Consider the following 23,713-nt stretch of genomic DNA (forward strand, 5'->3'; position numbering starts at 1 on the left):
ATTTGCCTGGTAAAAGCATTTATTTAAGTACTGATTTAAAAGTGATCCTGAGGGACTTCCCTGGTGATCCCCTGGCTAAGACTCCGTGCTCCCAATGCAGGGGGCCCAGGGTTTGATCCCTGGTCAGGAAACTAGATCCCACATGCCTCTACTAAGAGTTGGCACGCTGCAACTAAGAGTTCACACGCCACAACTAAGACCCAGCGCAGCCAAATAAATAAACAATAAGTAAACATGTTTAAAAAGAAAAACACTAGTTAAAAAAAAAGTGATCCTGTAATATTTAAGTCAAATAATATGAAATTGTCGGTAGTTACTGTTTGGGGCTAGGAAAACTGGCAACTTTATATAGTCAACCTAATAATTGCAAAATTGGATTCAGAAAACTCAAGCCTACATAGAACTTTTTAAACCCTATTACACACCCGCTCCCTGGCCTAAGCAGGAAATGGGAAATTTATGTTCCAGAGAAGTAGACTAAGAGGATCTGGATTCACATACCTGGCACAGCCAAGAGCAAGGATGAAGCCCCACACTCTCAACCCTAAAACACTGGCTCTCCATCTTAACACCCATTACCACCAGCAATGCTCTCTAGAGAGGGGACTGACAGATTTTTATCTGGAGAAACAGACCACTACAAGAGAACCTAACAAAGATAATGGCATTTAAGGCCTCCTACAACTTCAGGGCCTGGTTGGTTCCTGTTATATTACTCTCCAGTGAAGCCTACTTAAGACATTGAAAGCAGAAAAAATTTAAAAAGAAACACCCACTATAATATCCTTAGAGAGATATTATATTACTACATCCATGAAATAAGAACAGCATGTTATTAAAAATAACAAAGGAACAATGAACTCAGAAAAGATTCCCTGGAAATTAAGAATGATAAATACCTTTTTGGGGGTGGGAGACTGAAAAATTAAAAGCTAAAGTTGAAGGAATCTCCCAGAAAGCGCAACAAAAGGCGGGAAAGATAAGAAAATTCAAGAGTTATTCTGACAAGCAGGAATTCCAGAAACAGCGAAGAGATTTAAAAGACTGGAAGAAATTATCTGGGAACTAATAAAAGAAATCTTTCCTAGGACCAAAGGACAGTTAGGGCAACTATACTGCAAAACTTTAAAGGGCACCACTCACACTGAAGACTGAGTTTCCAAACAATGTAACCTTTACAATGAATTTTAAAAAGGTACATATGAAAGGCATATCATGAAATTTAAGACTCCCCCACCAAACACAACCAAAGAGAAAGAAAAAAAAACCCAAAAACCTAAAATCCCCAAAGGAAGCAAATTGGGTTTAGCTGTTCAATAAGAAGCTAGAATAAAATGGAGCGTTGCCTTAAAAACTCTACGGGAAAATAACTTAACCATGAATTCTACAACCAAACTGCCATCAAATGCCAACAGATAAAGGTATTTTTAGACATAAAAGATCTCAACATAGTTACCTACCATGCACCCTTTTTCTCAGCAAATTCCTGAGGGATAAGCCAACTCTAAGAGTGAGCAAATCAAAAAAGAAAAATGGTAAATAGGATGTCCAACCAAGAAGAGTGATGCAGGGACTCGCCAGGATGAGAGTGAAGGGAAGTCCCATAAGACAACTCTGAAGCAAGTTAAGAGCAACCAATCTAGCCCAGAGCAGGAAGACAAATGACTAAGGGATGTCTGCAAGGGGCCAAAAAAGTAACAGAAATACAAATGAAAAATGAGGCAATTAATAATTCCAAGAAAATATCAAAGTTGTTCAGAAAATATTATCAATACATTATACAACTCAGCTGCAGGCAAGTCATAACAGTAAGAATACTTAGCAAAATGTTATAGTAATTATACTGGAAAGATTAAGGAAAGGAGGATTTTACAGGGTGCAGAAAAAATTTTAAATGGTAGTGTAGCATGTTCTATAAATATGGAATTTTTAAAATGGGGGAAAATCTCAAAGGAGTTGGAAATGTTTGCCTCTGGAGAATGCAAGCCATAAAGAAAAGTGAGTTAAAACTGCTCTTTTGGGCTTCCCTGGTGGCGCAGTGGTTGCGCGTCCGCCTGCCCATGCAGGGGAACCGGGTTCGCGCCCCGGTCTGGGAGGATCCCACATGCCGCGGAGCGGCTGGGCCCGTGAGCCATGGCCGCTGAGCCTGCGCGTCATAAATATGGAATTTTTAAAACGGGGGAAAATCTCAAAGGAGTTGGAAATGTTTGCCTCTGGAGAATGCAAGCCATAAAGAAAAGTGAGTTAAAACTGCTCTTTTTCTTTATAACCCTAATAGCACTAAGGGATTTTCTGAATCTGTTTATGTTACTCCCCTAAAATTAAATTTCAAAATATATGTTTATAGATAAGACTATATAAACAAGTATGTTCAACCATCTCTCCTTGACAGAAGAATCTAGGTGCTTCCTCCCAAACTTTCTCCTTTCCTGAATTTTCCAATTCTCTCTAATGAACATGTTACTTTTGTAATTAAAAAAATACACCTTATTAAAAATCCACAAAATCAGATACATGGGGAAAGAAGCGAAGGAAGGAAGAACTTTTATAAATATAAAACAAAAGAACCCCACATTCATGCTTGTACAGAAAAAAAGTTCCACCTCTTACCCCCACCTCCTAGATAGGGTTTAGCTCCTTCCCCAAACCCTGCTTCATACTACAGTCACTTCAGGATATGTGAGAAGTTAAATTTCAAAGAACTTCCTAAATCCACATTCAATTGTGTGAAAGCACAAAGTAGCACTCTGAAGAAAGCCATTTTTACTCTGAAGCCCAGATCAACTAGTCTATAGTAAGTTTTCATGCATGTATCAAAAAGCTCATTCTCTAAAACGTATATTTACTGGTTAAAGAAAGACCTTACTTTAAAAATAATCAAAAATCTCCTCACCTTGGGTTAAGTAAGAAATTGCAAGAGGAAGAAAGGAGCTTTTAACAAAATGTACCCTCACCACCCCCAAAGCAAGACCCACCTGAAAAATCTGGAAAATCTATCGCCTAACACTATCCTGTGAAGAAAAAAAGCAGCACGCTAAAGAGAAAATAGGTAAGTAACAGCACTAACCACAAATAAAGCATTGAAAATATGTGGTGGAAGAAAACAGCAATATTTTAAATAGGTAGGCCTATTTGCATTATTTTGTTAATTTGCAACATTATTCAGAGAAACAACATCTTATTATTTGATGTGTTAAAGATTATGATTCTTCTCATGCTAAAAGCCAAATAAGGATTAAACTACTAACCACTTTTGTGTAAAATATTAAAGAGAAGGGAAAAAGAAAAGACCATTGTGATTTATACCAAACTTCTTTTGTTTGCTTTTAGAAGGGGTCAAGCCCTACGCAAATAGAAGTGCTTTTCCACGGTAGCAGTACTTGTTCCCAGGAAAGTTGGTGCTACAGTACTTGAGCAGAACCACGCAGCAATTCTTCTTCATAAAAACAGCAACGTCCCTTTCGTGGCTTGAAGTTCCGATCAATCCTCGAATCAGAAGCCTTTCTTGTAAAAAGTGCATCACTTAGTAACCATAGTTATTGAACCACACAGCTCTTTAAGACATTCCTTTATACAATGCAACTCAACTATTATTAAACTTTCAAGTCATAATTAATGGCTAAATTATGCTATTACTGAAGGTAGCAAATTAAGTTTGAATAATCTTAAATCTTAACTGATTTTTAAAACAACTTCATTTTGATTTGCCCTAAGCCTAAACTTCACTACATATTTTGACAACTAAAAGGTTAGGATTAGAGTTTACCTCTTCCCAAAAGTCTTAAGGTAAAATACATTTCGGAGTCATACTAGCATTACTATTTGGGGATGCTAATTTACATTATTTTTCCAACTATAATGTAAAACATATTTTTCTACATTACTAATGAAGACTGATGTCAGGGTTTCAAAAACTTTTTAAAGTTTCAACTATTTGAATATTACCTAGGCTTTATTCTTTATAGTTAACTTGAGGATTTGGGGGAGAAATATGTTTTCAATGATACTTTTTAAAGAAAATTTGCCTACCATCTTGCAGCTAATTGAGTTTGCTGAAATTAAACATCTAGTTTGATAAAGGTTAAGTACTTTTTTAGTTCACTCTAAAAATACTCATTATTTCCCCCAGGAAATAAACTAATCTCTATGTTCTATTTACTGTCACATCCACTATCTTCCAACTGTTTTGTTTTTTTTTTCTACCACCGTATCCAACAGTTTCGCCAGCGTTTTTCTACCTAAATCACTGTGGCACCATGGGCCATTCTTCCCCGGGGTGCCCACCCACCGAGCAGAAGCAAGCATTTTTTCTGAGAGCTGAGGGCATACTTTTATCTTCTTTCTCCACTCAGCCTCAATCAGCAAGATAAATGGGCAGGGACAGTCCTTCCCTCAAATAGGGAAATACTCTGCTTCTGGATTTTTAAAACTTAAGTATAATTGACTTATTATATCAGGGAAATGTTTTGTGATTGCAATTTCAACTGTTTATGGTTTTTTTTTTTCTTTTGACAGCTTAATCAACAGTTAAGGGCAATATTACAAGCATTTCATTTTTAAAGGGAAATCATTTGGGTTACATTTGATATAGCAAGAAACCAAAAAAAAGAACAGCCTTACTCTCAGTGAAACTGTTCCTTTTTAAAACATCTAATCTTTATTACGGTAACAATGTACACTGTATGTGTTCATAGTCTTCTGCTGGGCAAGTGTTTGGGAGAAGAAGCAAGACCAAATTACTATAACAAGAAACAGTTTAATTCATCTCCTTTAATTGATACATGTCTAAAGTAGCTTTAATTAGGGCAGTGGAGCATTCATTTCTGAAACAAGATACATGGTCAAAAAAAAAAAGAATCAAACCATTTGTAGCAATTAATAACACCTGCAAGGTAAGTTCATTTAATGTTGGAATATTGGCTAAGTTATATGCTGCGGAATGCAAAAAAATCTCTGAAAAAATACCTTTTTAAACTGTGAATCAAGATACTCAATATAACTTCTAATAAAATTCCAGCCACAAGAAACCTTGAATCTTCAAGGATTAAAAACACTGAGGCCAGTTATTCAAAAAATATAGATAATAGAAATGAAACAAAAATGACTTCTTAAAAATTAGAAGATTATTAAAACAATGCAAATCTCCACACTTGTAAAATCACTGGATGAGGTTTCTTAAATCAAATTATAAGGTCCTATATGGTACATTTTACACAAGAAGTTCTTTGTATGTGGTAACAGTTACAAGGCATCAGAGTCAATAAAATAAATCTGAGAAAAGCACTCCTTGTAACCAGAAATATTATAGAATACTAATTCAGGAAGTTATTCAGCAGCTTATAAAGAAATAGGAAGTTGTTGACCAACTACTTGAAGAACTATTTCCTGTAGGAAAACTATAAGACAGATGAAGAAAGCAATAATTCTCAGAGCAATAAAAGAATTCTTTTAAAATAAAGCTCAATACACAATGTTGAAGAAATTAGTTTTAAACAATAAATTCAGTAGAACAAATATACCCAATATACAGACTAAGCTTTTAAAAAATACTTCACAATCATACCAGAACTTGAATATGTGTCATTGATAAATGTAGCCAGTACCATACTTCCTCCTTATCACTTGCCAACCTAAGGTACAAGTCTTCCTCAGAAAATCTCACTGACCTAGGCAGGGCTTTTTTTAAAAATCCCAATAGTTGCCTACCTATAATCCTTCAGTAATTATGCTGCCTTGAAACAATAGGATGGGCCAACTGACTTCAAAGTCATTCATCTAAGGACACAAGACAACAACTAGTTGTTTCTCTACATTTCCTGACATGTACCAAATAATCCATGATTTTGCCTGCTTTTACTGACCAAGATCCATCTAACAGGGAAAACATTTCTATTCCTGAAGGTTTGATATGAGAAAATTATTCCATGGAGAAAAAAATCTTCATGTTTCTCATATAATAAGTCTAATTTTACTTCCACATGAGAGTCCCTCAAAAATCTTAAAGAATAATCATGGTTATCTCTCTTCTTCCCAGTTTTTCATTTCCATGGTAACCATTACCCATATGGCATAATTTTCTTATCATTTTGTCCTGGTTTACCTTTGCTACAGGCTCACTTGAGCGGGGTGCTTGGGGTGGTGTGGTGTGTGTGTGTGTGTGTATACCCTTCATTATTCCATCTTTGAGAGAAACACTTCTCAAAGGAAGAACCATTGGAAACTAAAAAAGTATAGAACATTTCAGGTCAAAACAAAAAGGTCATTCAAAATAATAAAAATGTAAGCCCATGTCACCTAGAAGCAATTATTACAAGATACAAAAGACTAAAAGAGGAGCATAAATGTTGCTCTTTAATCGTAGACTTTTAGGTATAACATCAACCAAAGAAGAGAGGCAAGCCAGCTATTAAGCTGTTTAAAAATCTCCCCAGGTCAGCATGTGACCCAGCAGGGAGAGGTTCAAAAAAGTAAAGCCTTTCTTTTTCCTAACAACCTGGTTTGTTTCCACTCCTTTCCCTTCAAGACACATCCCTCACAGCTAGTAGCTCTTTCAATCATTTACTCTGGATGTCTGCTTGAGAACAAATAATCTTGCTCATGCAGATGAGTCTGCCAGACTTGTGTGTACTTTCCAGTCTCAGGCCCTTTATTGTTCTGGTTGAAACCTGACACTTTGAAATGGATACCAGGACACCAGAAAACGAATTTAAAATATAAGAAAAAAGTTGTAGGAAAAGGGGCAAAAAAATGCAGAAACTTTTTAAGATCAAACTTTTCCCTCTGCTCTTCTAAATAAGCTTGTCACAAAACTGTATCTTACACTGCAAAGTAACAATGTGCCCCGAAAGACAATCAATATAAAATACTAAGACACACAACAAAACAGTATCATTATTGTATTATCTGATCTAATGAATAAATGTTACATTTCCCTTAGGAATAGGCTGTCAGGACAGATCACAATCAAAACTTAGACTGTTTTTTTACTTTATTATCTCAACATGATTAAACAGTACTAAATAAGCAACTTTTTGAAAACATCAATTTCAGTCTATCATAATTACTTTTAGGAAACATTTTGCATATACTTATTCCAAACACACCAAATAAAAATATTAAGGTCCTACCTATAATTTCACAGCAAGAAGTGACAAAATTCTATTTTGATCTTTTCAGCTTCAATGAAATTTTGCCATTTTTTTTAAACACACAAAAAATAAGGCTGATAAAAACAAATAACCCAATGGCTTTGTTTTTGTTTTCCCAAAGAGAGATTCTGTTTTGAAGACCTGCTAGCTCGAAGAAGTTTGCCACTGAGCTGTTTGCCACTGAGCCTGTATATCAAGAGGGAAAATTCATATTTCTCTTTACCCTTTGAGGGGAAAACAAACTGATAAATCACATCAAACTGCAGCTAAAGGGTCTGTCATCTCACAACCTAAAGTACTATAATATTAGACTCCCAGGGAATTACTACTTATTTTTATAGCTCTTTTCTACCAGTAAAATGTCTATTTAAAAAGATAAGTAGTACTGCATATATTTCATAAACCTATGCCAGCCCCCAAATTCTCACAATTTGAAATTCTTCATGGTAGGTATCCTTTCAGTTTTGAGTTAGGCTAGTTAATAGGTTTGGCACAAACTCAAAATGAGAACATCCAAATTGCCACAAAATAAAAGATTATTAAAAGGTTATGAACCAGGAATCCATAAAGCTTTCAAAACATTACCTAAAGAAGGTATTTAGGTCATACTGAACTGAAAAAAAAAATTATGGAAGATATAACTGAGCTTGACATAAATATTAAGTACAATATAAAAATAAATGACGTTTTATATCTTGGTACCAGAAAATTATCTCCTACCATTATTTTCACTTACTTTAAGAAGTATCTCTGACCAGAAGATGTCTTTGCCATCTCCCAGCCCGCTGGCAGAGGTACGTCATCAGGTATCTCAAAAGAAGACTGTCTAAGGTGTTGAGCAGTGGGTGTAGCTGCTGGGCCAGAGACTACTCCCGTGGGTGTCAGTGTCCCAGGAGATACGGCTCCCAGCTGCAGGGAAGCTGGAGAGGAATGAGCTCGAACATGCTGTGGAGTCAGGGCCCCTGCAGTGCCTGCATCAGTACTGGCCTATTAGGAATATTAAAACAAAGATTTCTTAAAATTTGTTTTCAAAGAGAGTCCCTTTAGATTTCTTAGATAGATATTTGGTTGCAATGAAATTCTAAATCCAAAGGCACATTTCAACATTTAATATTTGACACAGAGGAATATAGGTTTGCAGATGGATACTTTTAAACGCTTACGTGAAGGCCAAGACAGTGTGGGTGCTTTTCCAAGTTCTAAAATGTTCTAGGTATAAACAAAACCCAAGGAATATAACTATGGATTCTTTGTCTTTCTTTTTTTTAAACTAGGTTTTACATAGTTAATGTTTTTTCCAAGCCAAGCCCTAAACACACAACAGTTGTCATTTTTTTCTCACCATGGACAAATGTCATCAATAAAGCAACCATCAAAATTTATGCAACTTTTAAGGAATACAAGAGATCCAGAAACATCCGAATATTCTTAAAAGCCTCATAATGAATGAAATAAAAACCCAGCTATATATTTGTACCTAGATGATAAAGATGCCTACAATTCCATTACAATATAACTTAAGAATTTACAAACACATTTACAACTGTGTAGTAGCAGAAAAAATCCTGAACTCAGACCCTAAAGTTCTGGGTTCCAGTCCAAGCTGGCTAGTGTGACACTGAACAATATCATAATCTCTGAGCCTCAAGTTTTCTCATTTGTTAATTAGCTTTTTTTCATGATGGAAAAATGAGTATGTGAATTTATATCCAATAATTTGTGAACAATAGTATTGACAACCCATATTTGTAGTATTCATAATCTAGTACAGTTATTTAAATTCCTTAACTGAAGAGTTAGGGTTTGATTATCAAAAAGTTAGAATTTCCTAGATTCATATAGGCAAGTAAGGAAGACTGAAAGCATTCAGCAGACGCATCTATGCCTTGATGTTAAATCATGTATATTCTGAGTTTCCAATCAGAATCAATTTGAATTAGAACTCATTAGCAGAAATAAAAGTCAAACTTATAGATGCACGACACTTGGTTAAAAAAGGCATTAAAACAAACAAAACTACAGTAGATTATGAATAGTATGAATCCATAAACTGCTGATATAAATTAGTGTGCAATTATTTACTAGAAAAATAAGTACACTTTTTAGTTGCGATTCTTTACGGCTTAAATATGCCACAAAATGGGGAATTCAATCTCCTATGGGTATTATACTTTCAAAACATATTAACTAGCAACATAGTCGTGTAGACTGTGGGGTGAAATGCCAACACATTTTTACCCACAATGAGTCCAGAAACTCATTTCCAAGGGTAGGAGAAAAAAGCATACCTAAGTCTACTTCTTACAAATTGAAGTATTTGGGGCAAGCTGCTAAATTGTTTTTCCTTCCTCTTCCTTAACCCAGGTTTTTGTCAGCAGGTTAAGTGAGTTTTTCTGAGTTCCAAAACCCCTTGGTCTGAGGCAGGAGAACACACCACAGGCCTGCTGCAAATAGGAGGGGCGATGGGAGTGGGGCGATAACTGTTCTTTCCACTCAAGTTACAGCCGAGTGGACTAACTACATCGCAGTATTTGGAAAACCAATTAACTTCTGGACAAAGTTCCTATGCTGAAGTTTAGCCTGAAGCAAGCTCTTTTTAAAAAAGGAAGGAAACAAAGAAAAACCTACACTAAACAAATCTTCTGGGACCGGTCAGAATGTTAACACTTTCATAATAGTTTCACTTTAATGTTGGATCACGTTGACAAAATAATCGAACGTTGTGTATGTGGAACAGCCATGTTCATAACCTCAATAAGAATTAAAGAGCAATGGCGAGCCTCGAATTAGTCATCACTTCCCAAACATTAACTTCTAATCACAGTTGAACTAGGCAGAACTCGGCCTATGAGTCAACCTGCAGTGCGTTATCAAAGGCTTCTGTTAAAACCAAAGCACGGTAAAGCTCAACTCAGGTCCTGCGCAACGTGTAGATGTGGCTAATTTAAAAGCATTTCGGCAAACTGTAAATAATAGTCTCCAACTGGGAAGCCAACACGTGAACCAACTAAGTTTGATAAGAGTAAGCCTGCCCGACTTCCAAGGCGCTAGGTAAGGGCAGGGGTGAAAGCACTAACTCCATAAACAACTTCCAGGAAAGTCTGGATCCTGTATTCAGAAAGCGCCGGGGCCGCGAAGAAAATAAATGCTTTTGGGAGGGGGAGGGGGAGAAAGAGCGAGAAACTAAATGGACTGGTTCAACCCCCACCCCTAATCAACACTGGAAAACAAGAGAACAATTATTTGACTCCCCAGGAGACTGAAGTGGACCGAGAGGCCCCGAAGGAAAGGGGGCCCAGGGCTCAACTTCACAAACTCGGCCGCCGCTGGCAGCTCACCCACACACAGATGCCAGAGGCCCCCCTCCCCCTCCCTGGCCCCGCGGCGGCGGCGGAGGGAGCGAAGGTGCGGAGCGCGGAGGCGCGCGCATTGTGCAAGCCCACCGCGGCCCGGGCCCGAATCTCCCCACCCCCTTCCTTCCTCCCCACCTCCCCTGCCACTCCCGCCAACCTCCCGGGAACCCCAGGAAGAAAGAAAGGGAAGGGAAAAGCACGCCCCCCGGGGCTGCAACCGCACAGAGAAACTCCAAGGGGAAAAACAAATCTCGGCCCCGGACTCCGGGAGTGGGGAGTCCGTAGCCCCGGCCGGCGGGCGCCTCCAGTCCCCCCATCCCCACCCCGCTAGCGCTCCCGGAACCCCCCTCCGCGGCCAAGGCTCGCGGCCGCCGCTCCCGAGCGCCCCCGGGCCTGGGCCCGCCCGACGGGAAAGTGGGGAGAGGGGCGGCCAGGTTACCTGTCGGGAGTGGGACTTGGGCTCTGGAGGCTTGAAGAAGGAGTCAGGCAGCTTCCGGAGCCTCATGGGCACAGTCTGGGGCACGTTGGCCGTCTTGGGGTTCATGACGGCGTTGAAAAGCGCCTCCAGGTCGGTCTCCGAGTCCCCCCGGACGTGCACGATCTGGTGCCCGGCGGGGGGGGCCTGCGGTGCCGCCTGGGACCCCGGGGGTGCCGGCTGCCCGGGCCCGGACGGCGGGCCCTGCCCCTGGGGGGGCTGCGCGGGCGGCTGCCCTTGCCCCTGGGGGGCTGGCTGAGGCGGCGGCTGCTGCTGCCCGGGATCCATGGTTTCTCCCTCCCCAGACGCGCACCCCGACCAGGCGGGCGAGGGCTCCGCCCGGGCGCCCCGGCTCGACGGGCCGAGATGGGAGAACCGGCGAGGGTGGCGGGCCGGCGGCGCTGGGCGGCGGGAGCGGCGCTCGCCTTGCTCTCAGCGCCGGGGGGCTGCGCCGCGGCCCCGCATCCCCCGCCCCGGCGCCTCCGCCCCCGCCCTGCGCCCCGGCTCCACTGGTCTGGCGGCTGCGCCTCGGGAGGGGCTGCGAGAGACCCGGACCTGCGCGCCCGAGAACTTTTTTCCTTCACGCCCTTGACGGATGCCGGACAGCTAGTTGCCTTTCCCCTCCCCCTTTCTCTCTTATTTCCTTTTCTTGTTCCTTCCTTCCTCCCTTTCTTTTCCCCGGCGGCGGCTGCGCCCGACTGAGACAGAAACTCGCCTCAGACGCCAAAACTAAAGTTGAGAGAACCGCCCGCCCGAGCCGCTCGCGGCTCCGCCTCCTCCCGGCTCTTCCTTCCTCTGCGCGCCCGCCCGCACAGCATCCGCGGCCGGCCGCGGAAGGAAACTTTCCCCTGCAAGTTAACTACATTCCTGCAGACTCCCGGCCTCCAACGCCCCTCCCGGCCGCACGTGACCAGCCCGCCAGCGGGCCGGGCCTCCACAATACTTCACGGGGCTAGGGCCTGGGGGCGGCCGCGGCGGGGAGCGTGCCTGGTGATCCGCGCCGGGAGGGCAGCCGGCCCGACGACCAACGTTGGGTCTGGTCTGGGTCGGAGCTCTGATCTCTGCGGCGAACGCGGCCGCCCTTGGCCGCAGGAAGTCCTCCGTCCCAGTCCGGCCCCTTCCCCGCCAGTTGTCGGGAAAGGCTGAAAGGCTTCCAGCTCGCCCCGAGATGCGAAACATCCAAGGCCGAAAGAAGTCGGGAAGGGACGTGTAAATCCATTTAAACCCTCCCCGCGTTAGCCCGACTTGACCAACTGGAGTGTTAGTGTGGGCTTAAATCCTCAAACTAGGTTGGATTTAAAATGATACCCGTAACAGACACTGATTTTAATAAGGGTCCATTTTTTCTTAACATTAACTTGATTTTTTTCCACTCAATATTCAAAACCCACTTGAAAGGGATAAACGATTTCTGTAATTTGAAGCTTTAAGACTAGATCTGTGACTCAGTGTGCGTTACTAAATAACCAAAAATTACCTTTTTTAAAAGTGAAAACTTTTTAGTGCTCAGACTTGCAACATAGTCTTGAAAACCTCAATGGAAAAATTCAGTGTTTAACTTCGGTTACAAGCATTCCTCGGTGTACCTGTCTTTCATCCTTGAGGGGATGGGAGCCTACCTCTCTTTGTTATCCCTGTGCCTGGCACAAGGGTGGATTCTCTGAAAGTTGACCGAATCACAAATGAACGAGTGAGGAGCTCACCCCAGGCACCTGGTTCTCTTTGTGGCAGTGTCATATATGCAAGGAGTCCGCTTGAAATCACTCAAAAGCAATGAAAATTTGTTGGGTTTTTTTTGTTGTTGTGTTTTTGTTTGACGGCGCCTCTTGCGAACCCGTGCCCCCTGCAGTGGAAGCACGGAGTCCTAACCACTGGACCGCCAGGGAATTCCCCAAAATTTGTTTTTTAATTCATACATTCTGATTTTTTAAAAAGCAGCTTTACTGAGATATAATTCCATACCATACAATGCGTCCATTCAAGCAATCCAGTATTTTTCGTATATTTCGTATATTAAAAGGGTTATGCAACATCACTCTGATTTTAAATCAGAGTTCATTCTAAAGAAAACTAGCTTCCTGTTTTAATGATTTTGTCTGCAACGCTAGTGAAACAGATGTGTAAACAGGATTAAACAAGAAAAGGTCCCCTGAGCAAAAAAATAAACTTCCTCCAGCCAGGACATGCCCTGGATAAATCTGAAGAGGGATCTGTATTACTTGGTGTGGTGGGGCAGGCCAGGGAAAGAGCCTCAAGATTTTACGGCAAGATTCTAATCAACTTCTCTGGATTCCACTTTCATCTGAAGAAAGGGATCTGCCTCCATGATGCCCATGACTGCTTTTTATATTTATCCCCACCCCCATCCCCAAATGTCAAGTGCGTTTAACCACAAATTTATAGGATCTGGAGTTCCAGAGATCTGAGTTCAGATCCCAGTTCCACAATTTACTAGCTCTGTGACATCGGACAAGTTACTTATTTCCTATTCTTTAATTTCTTTAATATTGGGGTCAGGTAATGACACCTACTTCATATGTTGAGACAATTAAATGAGTCAATGGACATAAAGCAAGTACTTAGCACAGTTTTGGGTGTGTGGTGAGATCCGCATAAACGTCAGCTATCGTTGTTTTGCTGTGTTCACAGATTACTTCACATGTAGTGACATGGCCTCTCCTTTGCAGCAGTCCCCCTCAGGGACCCTGTGGGCAGTCTCTTCCTGTCACATCTAATAATCAATCCACACAAACAAAGCTTTTGGGCAGAAACTATGCATTAAAATTTCCAACTGAAAAAAAAAATTTTTTTAAGAACCAAAGTGATTGAAAACCTGGGATTGTAATGGTAGCTGTCCCTTCACTAGAGTATTTATTACCATGAACACTATAATTAAAGGGCTTAGGGTACAGCAGAGGTTGCTTTGTTCAATATTGTTTCACCTGCCATTCAACTGAGAACAAAATTACTTTGATAAGTGGATTTAAATGCTGTCTGGAGTGATGTTATGTTCTGTAAGCACCTCTGTAGCATCAACCAAGATTTTGTAATTGAATATTCCTGATCTACAAAATTTCAGTCACAGGTTAGTAAGGGATAAAGATAACATAGATTCAATCCTTCGTCCCCTCTCTTCCTCTCCAGTCCCACTTTTAGAGCAATTATCAATACAAGGCACCTTGAGATATGAGTTGCCTTCTTCATACAAAGACCCAGGTTATCCTGGGTCATTTTCAAGTCCATGTAAATCACTATCTGAAAACACTAGTCTTACAATGACTTTCCTTCTCAACTACAATGGACCCTCTTCTCCACTTTATATGTCCACACCCCACCATCATCCAGAAATACTCCAGTTGTGAAATCAAACTATGTTATACTATTCCCTTAATTACTCATACCTCATTTATTATTAATTTCTCTCTCTTCTACCAACCTATCACTCCTGTTTTCACTTCTTTCCCAATTCAGTTTAGAAATCTTAACTCATTGCTTCAGCCTCTCATAATCATCTGTGCCCTCAATTCTATTGCCCCATGTATTTGAATGAACTGGATCTATTCAACTGGATTAATCCAGTCATCTGTCTTTTGCATTCTAACACCTAAGGCTTCTGGGGGCCTGGACCCCACATTCATTAAAAGCTTCAATCAAAACTTTTGACAGTTTGTCCAAATGAAGTTATACTATCATCCCACAGATATACCTACATGATTACAAGAAAACATTCACTGTAGAACTTTAAACTTTGTCCTGTTACCAAATGACACTGTCTGTAATGCATTATAAATTAATATTTTAAGTAAATTCTGTAATTAATGAATAGCACAATTATATTGCACTGTAATGATTGTGTATTAAAGTTATTAATTTGGTAAGTGTAAGCGTTTGAAACATACTCTGATTTTGTAACCCACTCCTGGCATCCCAGCATGCTTGAATATACTGGGGGCTTGAAAAGAGGAAGTGTCCAGCCCTCTCCCACTCCCAGCCTCTGGAAAGCCTAGCTGACACCCTGGTTCCTGGGGACAAATGGAGATAATCTCACAGGTTAGTAGATTGGTGCCCCTCCATATTTATAGTCTCTAACCATGTTTCCTTGTGTCCAGAGTTAGCTTCTCACTCATATGATATTCTAAACTTTACCACTCTTCTCATCATGTTTATTCATCATCCCCCTGCTTTTCAGAAAATGACATCACCTCCAACTGAGCAGAGAAATGGAGGCCACCATACACAAAAGCCCTAGAAGTCTTCCCCTGAACCTTCAGAAACATGTATATGACTTCACAAGCCCTTCCCTCCACAGGTACATCTTTGGAAAGAGCAGTCCATATGCCTATTCTTCACTTCTTCACCTTTTGTTCATTTACCCTTTGACCCAACATATCTAAAACTGAACTCTTTACCCCTACGCTCCTCCACCTTCTACCACACACACCCTCCTAAGCCACATCCTCTTTCTGATTTACCATCTCAGTTAATGGCATCAGGATCCACCCACTTATTCAAGCCAGAAAATTGAGTGTCCTCTTAATCACCACCCTCTCACCATCACTTACATCCAACCAGTTGATAACATGTGTTAATTTTCTTTCACATCTTTGAAAGTCTGCTGCCCAACTCCAGGTCTATTCCACTTTGACTTCACTTCCCATCACTTTCTGCAGAGCTTCCCAAATCATGTCCCTGCTTCTAGTTTTACATGGTTCCATCAGACATCTATTCTGATTCAGAGTGACTTTTCCAATGTGCAAGTCTGATCATGGTGTGATATCATTCAAGACTCCCTTACCATGGTATAGACTCACTTATATAAGTTCTGTTTTCCAGGCCTTTGTGGTTCCTTGAATAAGCTGTTTTCCCGCTCACCCTTTGGCCTCTGCAGATGCTATTCTTGCTGTTTGGAACTCCTTTACTCTTCTTTTCACCTGGTTTCCCTTGGTACTAAAATTGCAAGACTTCTCTAATGGGAAGTCCTCCTTGGCTCTCTCCTTCTTACTGGTCTCTACCCCACAGTAGGTGAGAGGCTTCTCCTCTGGAATCTCACAGAATTCACCCACCACTTCCATCATGGCATTTACCATAATTGTAATTTTTTTATGTTTCTGTGTCCCCAACACCACTCTGGATGCTTCTACAACAATATCTTCCATCTCTTTATTCCTATGCCAGCAATGCTTAACAATAGATGCTCAATAAATATAGAAAAGAAGTAGGGGAGAGAGGTAAGAAGGGATCCCAGAACTCAAAAGTAAAGATATGGGTTTGCTGCCATGATTCCGATTTTGAAAATTCAGTCTCCACAGGACAGATGTTTCTATAGCATATACCTCTAAGACTTACAAAATTTAATAAATGCTAATGAATTTGCCTGAATTTTCAAATGTTCTTGATGGAATGAAAGTAACAGTAACATTATGCCAGACACTGTGCTAAGTCATTTAATCTTTATAACAACTCTTTAAAATTAAAAATTAAAATTGAAAGCAACCTCTTATAGATGAGGAAATCAAGGCACAAACAGGTTAAATAACTTGCCCAAAGTGGTACTGCTAGTAGATGCTAGAGCTGAATTTGAATCTACAGTTTCTATTCCAGAGCTCAAACTCCTAGGGACAAATGTACATTACATGTAATCAGGTACATTACATTTAATTTCAGATAATTCAAAAGGGTTATTGACAAATTTATACATATAGAAAGAGGGAAAAGGAATCCTGTCATCTAAGGAATATTTTATTTCTATTGACTAATAAGTGTTGGTTTAGGATTATGAAGTCTTAGTGTTAAATGTCAAGGACAAAGCTGGCTTGATTTTGGGGAAGTCAAATTCAAACTGTAAAGAGACAAAGTCTTTTGTCCCAAAGGAGGAGATGTTTGGGAAAATTTTACTGGACAATATACTTTTTAGGGGTTTTCATACTGCAAGGGACATAGGTTACCTCAGTTAATGAGGGTCTAACTTAAGAATTCTTAAGGGAGAAAGGGAGAAAGAAACAGACCTAGCACCTGGAGCTTGGCGTCATGGAGCATTATACCTAATCCTGCAGAATCCATCACTGTCTATTTGTAAATTCCCTATCACAGTGTCCCTGGACTGGGACTCAGCTTCTCTTTTGTCTAAAACTGGAGAACTCTTTCCTTCCATCTCTTCCTCGTGATTTCTGTTCACTCATGGCTTCAATAGCCTCAAAGCTTCTGCTTATTCCCTTCTGTTTCTGGATCCTCCTACTGTCTGCTAACTATAGGAGTGGATGAAATTAAGATGAAACATTTGTGTAAGTACTTGTAGAGTGCTGATTATGTGCCAGCCATTGGTAGTAATTGGTATAATGATGCCTATTTCATAGAATAACAAAAATTAAATAAGTATGAATGTTTTTATTATTGCATCATGAGGATTAAGAAGGCCCAAGATTTAGTTGACTTGGTATAATTGCATGAAGAGAAATTAAGGAACAGCTTGATGAAGAAAGTTCTGCTTGACCTGACAGTACTTCATTATTCAACTCAGAGACATTATTTCAGAGTTCTCCACTTTAATATTTAGAAGATAGTTTGTGTGTATTTGTGAATTAACATAGTCCTGAAATTATTCTTTTATTCTAATTCATGTTCTAAATACTCAAATATAAAATGTTTATCACCACAGCCTTTGTTGATTGTTATGCATGTTCCACATTAGACACTAATCAATAATTATGAGATAAGTCTCTGGCTTGAAGGAGATTCTTCTACAATAGCAAGAAACAACTGTGAACAATAAGTGGATATGATAATGACCAGGAGCCTGGCTGGTTTTGAACACTGTTTCAGTCTAGTTGTGGATAGAAGGGATTCCCAAATCTTGTAGCCTTACCTCTACTTTATAGCTGTAAGCTACCCACTTCTTAAAAAAAAATTCAAAAACTAGTACAAATTACTGATCTTATTATTGAACAGATATAAGCAGAATTGGAAAAGGGATTTAGCACACAGGTGTTTAAAGGCAGGTCACTGCAAAGCTATATACTCAGCTAAAGGGTATATGCTGCAACGCCTGGGGAACTTCATTAATTTGGAATCCATTATTTTGAGGTATGTGACAATAAGCGGTGTTAAACTGAGGTTTTTTCCCCTAGGTTTCAGCTATGATAAGCCTAAGCAAATAAGAAAGACAAAGTATCATTTGTTTACCAATTTTAGAGAACAGGCCATCTTAAACACTTTAAAAATGGACATCTATATGCAAGTAATTATTTAAAAAACCCAAATCATGTTCACCCCTGTTTAGTTACACAGTATCAGTTGGGGTAGGGAGCTGGGGAGCTGGGGTTAGAAAAGAGATAAGCCACAGCATGTGACAATACTTCTTTGTAAAATTTATAATGCCAACTTTTCACTCATTTCAATGGGCTTTTCTGACACTGGTTGTATAGTGGACACTTTTCTCTGATAGCAGAAAAAATATTTATGAGCAACTATATTCCCAGTTCCTATCCATGTGAGCTGGCTGCCTAAACTAATAAACAATATGCCAAAGGTATGACACCATCCAGAAAGGGTTGGGGGAATGAGTAAATTGCTCAATCCTGTTTTGTGTTAGAGGACATGGCAGGCCTATTACATAAGGACCACTCCTTTCAAAATATATATTATATATTTTTTTTCATATTTCAGCACTATAGATGCATTTTGGTTAATAGGCTCCTTTTTTTTAAACTGTAAAGTCATATATACTGTAGTAAAAAAATCATTTAAAATCAGATTTCTTTTTCTTCTAAAATCTAGCTAAAATTATCCATATGGGAGAAATTAAAGTTTGGTCTGAGAGCTGGCTGTGAAGAATTTTGGAGTATGAAGCCCTTCAGACTTCAGGCAGAACTAAGTGGGGCGTGTAATGGAGGCCCCAAAGCACCTCTCCAGTGCTGTATGCAATACAGATTATCAAATTCAGGCTTGTACTTTCCACATCTATGCTTGAACGTAAAGGTTACTAGTCTCCTCATTTACTATACTTTTCTGAATTATACTAAAAATGGAAAGGTGTCTTCTAAAAATACTAAATATATTCTCTATCAGTTGTTCTCAAGGTGTGGTCCCCAAGTCAGCAGCAACAGCATCACTGAAAACTTGTTAGAAATGTAAATGCTTAGGCCATAACCCAGACCTACTGAATCAGAAACTCCGGCGGTAAACGGCAATCTGGGTTTTAACAAGCCCGTGTTAGGTGATTAACATTTGAGAACCACTACTCTATATGATATTCCACATTCTGTTTTTATTTTATAAATATTAAATATGATGTTTGTAAACATTATGCTTCACCATTTATAGATAAGTATCCCTTTAATTTCATCATTTATTCTAGAAAATCTATACCTAGTATATAATATGTATTTGAGAATTGAAAAAATCTATTTATTTGGTAACATATTCATGTTGCAAAGGATCTCAAAAAGTGATGTCTTGAATCTTACCTGAAAGTTAACCACTAATCCTATTTTAAAAGCTCTGTTAAGCAGTGATTCCAACTTGTTTATAGTTTTAACATCTTGTGGCTCTTACTTTGACATATGCATACCTTCAACGATGTGGCACAAAATTGTTTTAAAACAATTAAATTAAAATCTAAATGTCTTTTGAGAATTTGATATACCAAACTCTGAAAGTGCCTCTTAATTTATAACTTATTTCCTCTTTAACTTAATTTTCTAGTGTTCTATCTAATGGAAAATATCTGGATACCATCTCTAATAATTTTTCATATACTTGAATACATTTATTAAGTCTCCTGACAGTCTTCTTTTTCTAAACAATCCCAGTTTCTTAACCTTTACTCAGTGTCTTGTTTCTCAACACTTTTATTCTCCTCTTGTAGTCCTCTGACTCTTCTCCAAGTACCCCATGTTCTTCTTCAGTTGTTAAGATACTATATATGCTACACAGTGTCCCAAACATCATTTATACACATTTGATTTAAATTTGTGAAGGTCATTATTTACATACTTTCTATGTGTAAAAGGGTAAAATTTATTCTTTAGAAATATAGTTTTAGGAAGTCAAAATTTGAACCCTTATAACATGCACATGAATTTTTTTATGCTGAATTAGAATGACAGCATTTTAGAACTAAAAGGCAAAGGAGATCACTTAGCCCAACTCCCTTCTTTTACACAAGAACTTAGGGTCTTGAGAAGTTATTCTGCACTGTCCAAAATGGTAGCCACTAGCTGCATATTAAATAGAAAATTCAGTTCCTTTGGTCACACTAGCCACGTTTTAAGTGCTCAGTAGCTTCACATGTGGTTAGCAGCTCCAGTATCAGACAGAACAGATATAGAACATTCCCCTAACCTCAGAAAGTTCTACTGGCTAGCAATGGGTAAACGACTTGCCCAAAGCCATACAGCTTCTGTGTGACAGAGCCAGAGCTTCTAGTTCTTGGTCCCGAGATATCCCACCATACTACTACCTTTTTAAAAGGACAAAATATAATAGATTACTTATCCTATCTACAACGCTTATTAAGTTTTATAAAAAGCATTGTGGGAGGCATGGATCCTGACGCCAAGAAGGTTTGAAGGAAATTATTTTAGGTGGGCTTACTGCCTATATAGAAAATGGCTGGTGGTTTAGTTACATCTCCCTTCTGACCTCCGGCTATTTAATGTCTGCAGTTGACTCTTGAACAACGTGGGGGGAGGGGCAGTCCAAAAATCCACATATAACTTTACACTTGTCCCTTGATTTTGCATCTGAGGATTCAACTTAGATCGTACGGTACCATAGTGTGTATTTAGTGAAAGATATCTGGGTGTGAGTGGACCCAAGCAGCTCAAACCTGTGTTGTTCAAGGGTCCACTGTATATGTATGCAAATGTGCATTCACTGAATGTTTATTGAAGTATCTTCAGTCCCTCTGATTTTCCCAGAGACATCGGACACTTCTCAACTCACACCTCAGTTCCTGCAGCCCATTCCTGGCTGATCTCCTAGGCTCCATTTGGCTTTTCCTGCTTCAATCAATTTTCTATAATTCGAAACCCATTTCCCTCAAGTGCCATTTTCACCCTTGATCTCCTACTCAAAACTGTAGTAGATTCCTAGTGTGTATCATACGCTAACAACAACTATGATACAGTCAATGACTTACATTTGCATACACAAAAACTTCCCCACACATTATCCCATTTAATTTATTCCCATCTTTCTAGAATTCAAGCCCTTTTATTTCAAAAGATTGTTTCTTGTTAAGTATTTTAAGTAGATTTTTTCTAAAAGTTCTAAAACCAGGAACTTGAGAGTCAGCCTTGACTTTTCCAATTCCCATCCCCCATTCCCCAGTTCAATCCATCTGCAAGTAATGTTGGTTCTGGGTCCAGAATAACATCTGGAATATGTCCACTTCCCTCCATATATTAGTTTGCTAGGGCTGCCATAACAAAGTATTCCAGACTGTATGGCTTAACAGAAATTTATCTTTCCACAGTTCTGGAGGCTAGAAGTCTAACATCAAGGTGTCATCAGGGTTGGTTTCCTCTGAGGTTTCTCTCCTTGGCTTGTAGATGGCTGTCTTCTTCTGGAGTCTTTACATGGTCTTCATTTGGTGTCTGTCTGTGTCCTAATCTTCTCTTCTTATAAGGATACTAGTCATATTGAATTAGGGCCCATCAATATGACCTCATTTTACCTTAACTACATCTTTAAAGGCCTTATCTCCAAATACAGTCATATTCTGAGGTACTGAGGGTTAGGACATCAACATATAACCTTAGGGGAAGACACAGTTCAGCCCATAACACTCCATCTTCACCAAAACCATCCTTGCCCACACTGCTTCATTTCTCATCAGACCGTGGTGGTAGTTTCCCCACCTCTTATCAAATCCATTTACCATTCAATAGCCATGGTGATCTTTTGACCTTTTGAAAATATACATCACTCCTTTGCTTCAAAACTTATAGTAGTTTCCCATTGCACTACCGTTAAATTCCACACTCATTTTATTGGCTTATAATATATGCATGAAATTGGGAAAATATTCCCAATTTCAACTCATGTCACTCTTTCTTGCCTGCTATGCTCTGTTCACAATGACTTCTGTCAATTCCTAGAACACACTAAACTTATTTCCATTCCAGGACCTTCACATATGCTGTATTTTTCCTGAGAACATTCTCAGACTAACTACTCTTGATTTATTCCCTAGAAAAACCATAATTTATAATTACTTTATGTATTTTACCATATTTTTTGTCACTAGATTGTATGTTTTTTGGAAGCAGCGATTTTGTATTTTGTTTACACTGTGTCCACAGGCTTAGTATTGTGCCTGGTACACAGCGGACATTAGGTGAATAATCTACTTTTCTAAGCATATCTGCTGCTCTATTCAAGGAAGTTTGTAACCCCACATGTTTCTACCTCTATACCACAGAATGAAACATTTTCTCTGCCTAGAAATCTTTCCTCCCCTAAGCCAATCCATAATTGTCCTTTCTTTTTTACATTTTTTTTGGGATATAGTTGATTTGCAATGTTGTGTTAGTTTCTGCTGTACAGCAAAGTGAATCAGTTATATATATACATATATCCACCTTTTTTTTAAATTCTTTTCCCTTATAGGTCATTACAGAGTATATATATACATATATCCACCTTTTTTTTAGATTCTTTTCCCATATAGGTCATTACAGAGTATTGAGTAGAGTTCCCTGTGCCATACAGTAGGCGCTTATTAATTATCTATTTTATATATAGTACTGTGTATGTGTCAATCCCAATCTCCCAATTTACCACCCCCCCCAAACTCTTTCCCCCTTGGCAACCATAAGTTTGTTTTCTAAATAAGTTCATTTGTACCATTTTTTTAGACTCCACATATAAGCAATATCATATGATATTTGTCTTTCTCAGTCTGACTTACTTCGCTCAGTATGACAATCTCTAGGTCCATCCATGTTGCTGCAAATGGCATTATTTCATTCTTTTTTATGGCTGAGTAAGATTCCATTGTATATATGTACCACATCTTCTTTATCCATTCACCTGTCAGTGGATATTTAGGTTGCTCCCATGTCCTGGCTATTGTAAATAGTGCTGCAATGAACATTGGGGTGCATGTACCTTTCTGAATTATGGTTTTCTCTGGATATATGCCCAAGAGTGGGATTGCTGGATGTCCTTTCTTTTAAAATGTACCTCAATCCCCTTCTCAAGAAGGCCTTTCATTATGGATCATCCTTGAATCTGATCTCTCTAGGTTCCCTCAGAACTTCAGTGGTTAAGTTTTATATTTTATATGTATGAAGTAAGAAGTTATTTTATATGTAGGAAGTAAGTAGTTTTAAGGAAAATAAGCGTTTTATTCTACAACATGTTAAAGGGATGAAAGGTGACACCTGATCAAAAATTTGGTTGAATAAAAGTTAATTTATATTGTCATAGGAGGTTTCTATTTTACTTTCTCTCACACACCTTTCTAGTACAAAAAAGAAAAATAATTTACAGATTCTTAGTGTTTGTTAAAGCCTAGTGACATTTTTTTTCTTTTTACAGGCACAAAAAAAAGAAGATAAACAGGAATGATAAGTTTCAACCTTATTGAAACCCAGTTCAGCCTGCCTATCCCAATGAACTTTAACATGTGTGCCAAGTCAGGAGATTGAAGGCTTACATTAGAGGATATCAGGTATACCAGCTGCTAGAGTTTGCCAGTTGGACACTGCTAAATGTGGCTCTAAATGTGGCTT

The 23,713-nt window shown here is 39.3% G+C and overlaps 1 protein-coding gene across 8 annotated transcripts in view; it reads right to left on the reverse strand.

The window, feature by feature from the left end:
• The window catches only part of YAP1 (Yes1 associated transcriptional regulator), a 124,286-nt gene extending 113,005 nt beyond the window's left edge, over nucleotides 1-11,281 (reverse strand). For all 8 annotated transcript variants that reach the window (XM_024115342.3, XM_024115338.3, XM_024115340.3 and 5 more), the window contains exons 1-2: nucleotides 10,941-11,281; nucleotides 7,885-8,135 (exon numbers count right to left, since the gene is read on the reverse strand). In XM_024115342.3, the coding sequence (XP_023971110.1) occupies nucleotides 7,885-8,135; nucleotides 10,941-11,264 (575 nt within the window). In that variant the 5' untranslated portion in view covers nucleotides 11,265-11,281. The remainder of the gene's footprint in view (nucleotides 1-7,884; nucleotides 8,136-10,940) is intronic.
• Between the last annotated feature and the right edge of the window lie 12,432 nt (nucleotides 11,282-23,713).

Source organism: Physeter macrocephalus, chromosome 16 (assembly GCF_002837175.3).
Source record: "Physeter macrocephalus isolate SW-GA chromosome 16, ASM283717v5, whole genome shotgun sequence".
Taxonomy (NCBI): domain Eukaryota; kingdom Metazoa; phylum Chordata; class Mammalia; order Artiodactyla; family Physeteridae; genus Physeter; species Physeter macrocephalus.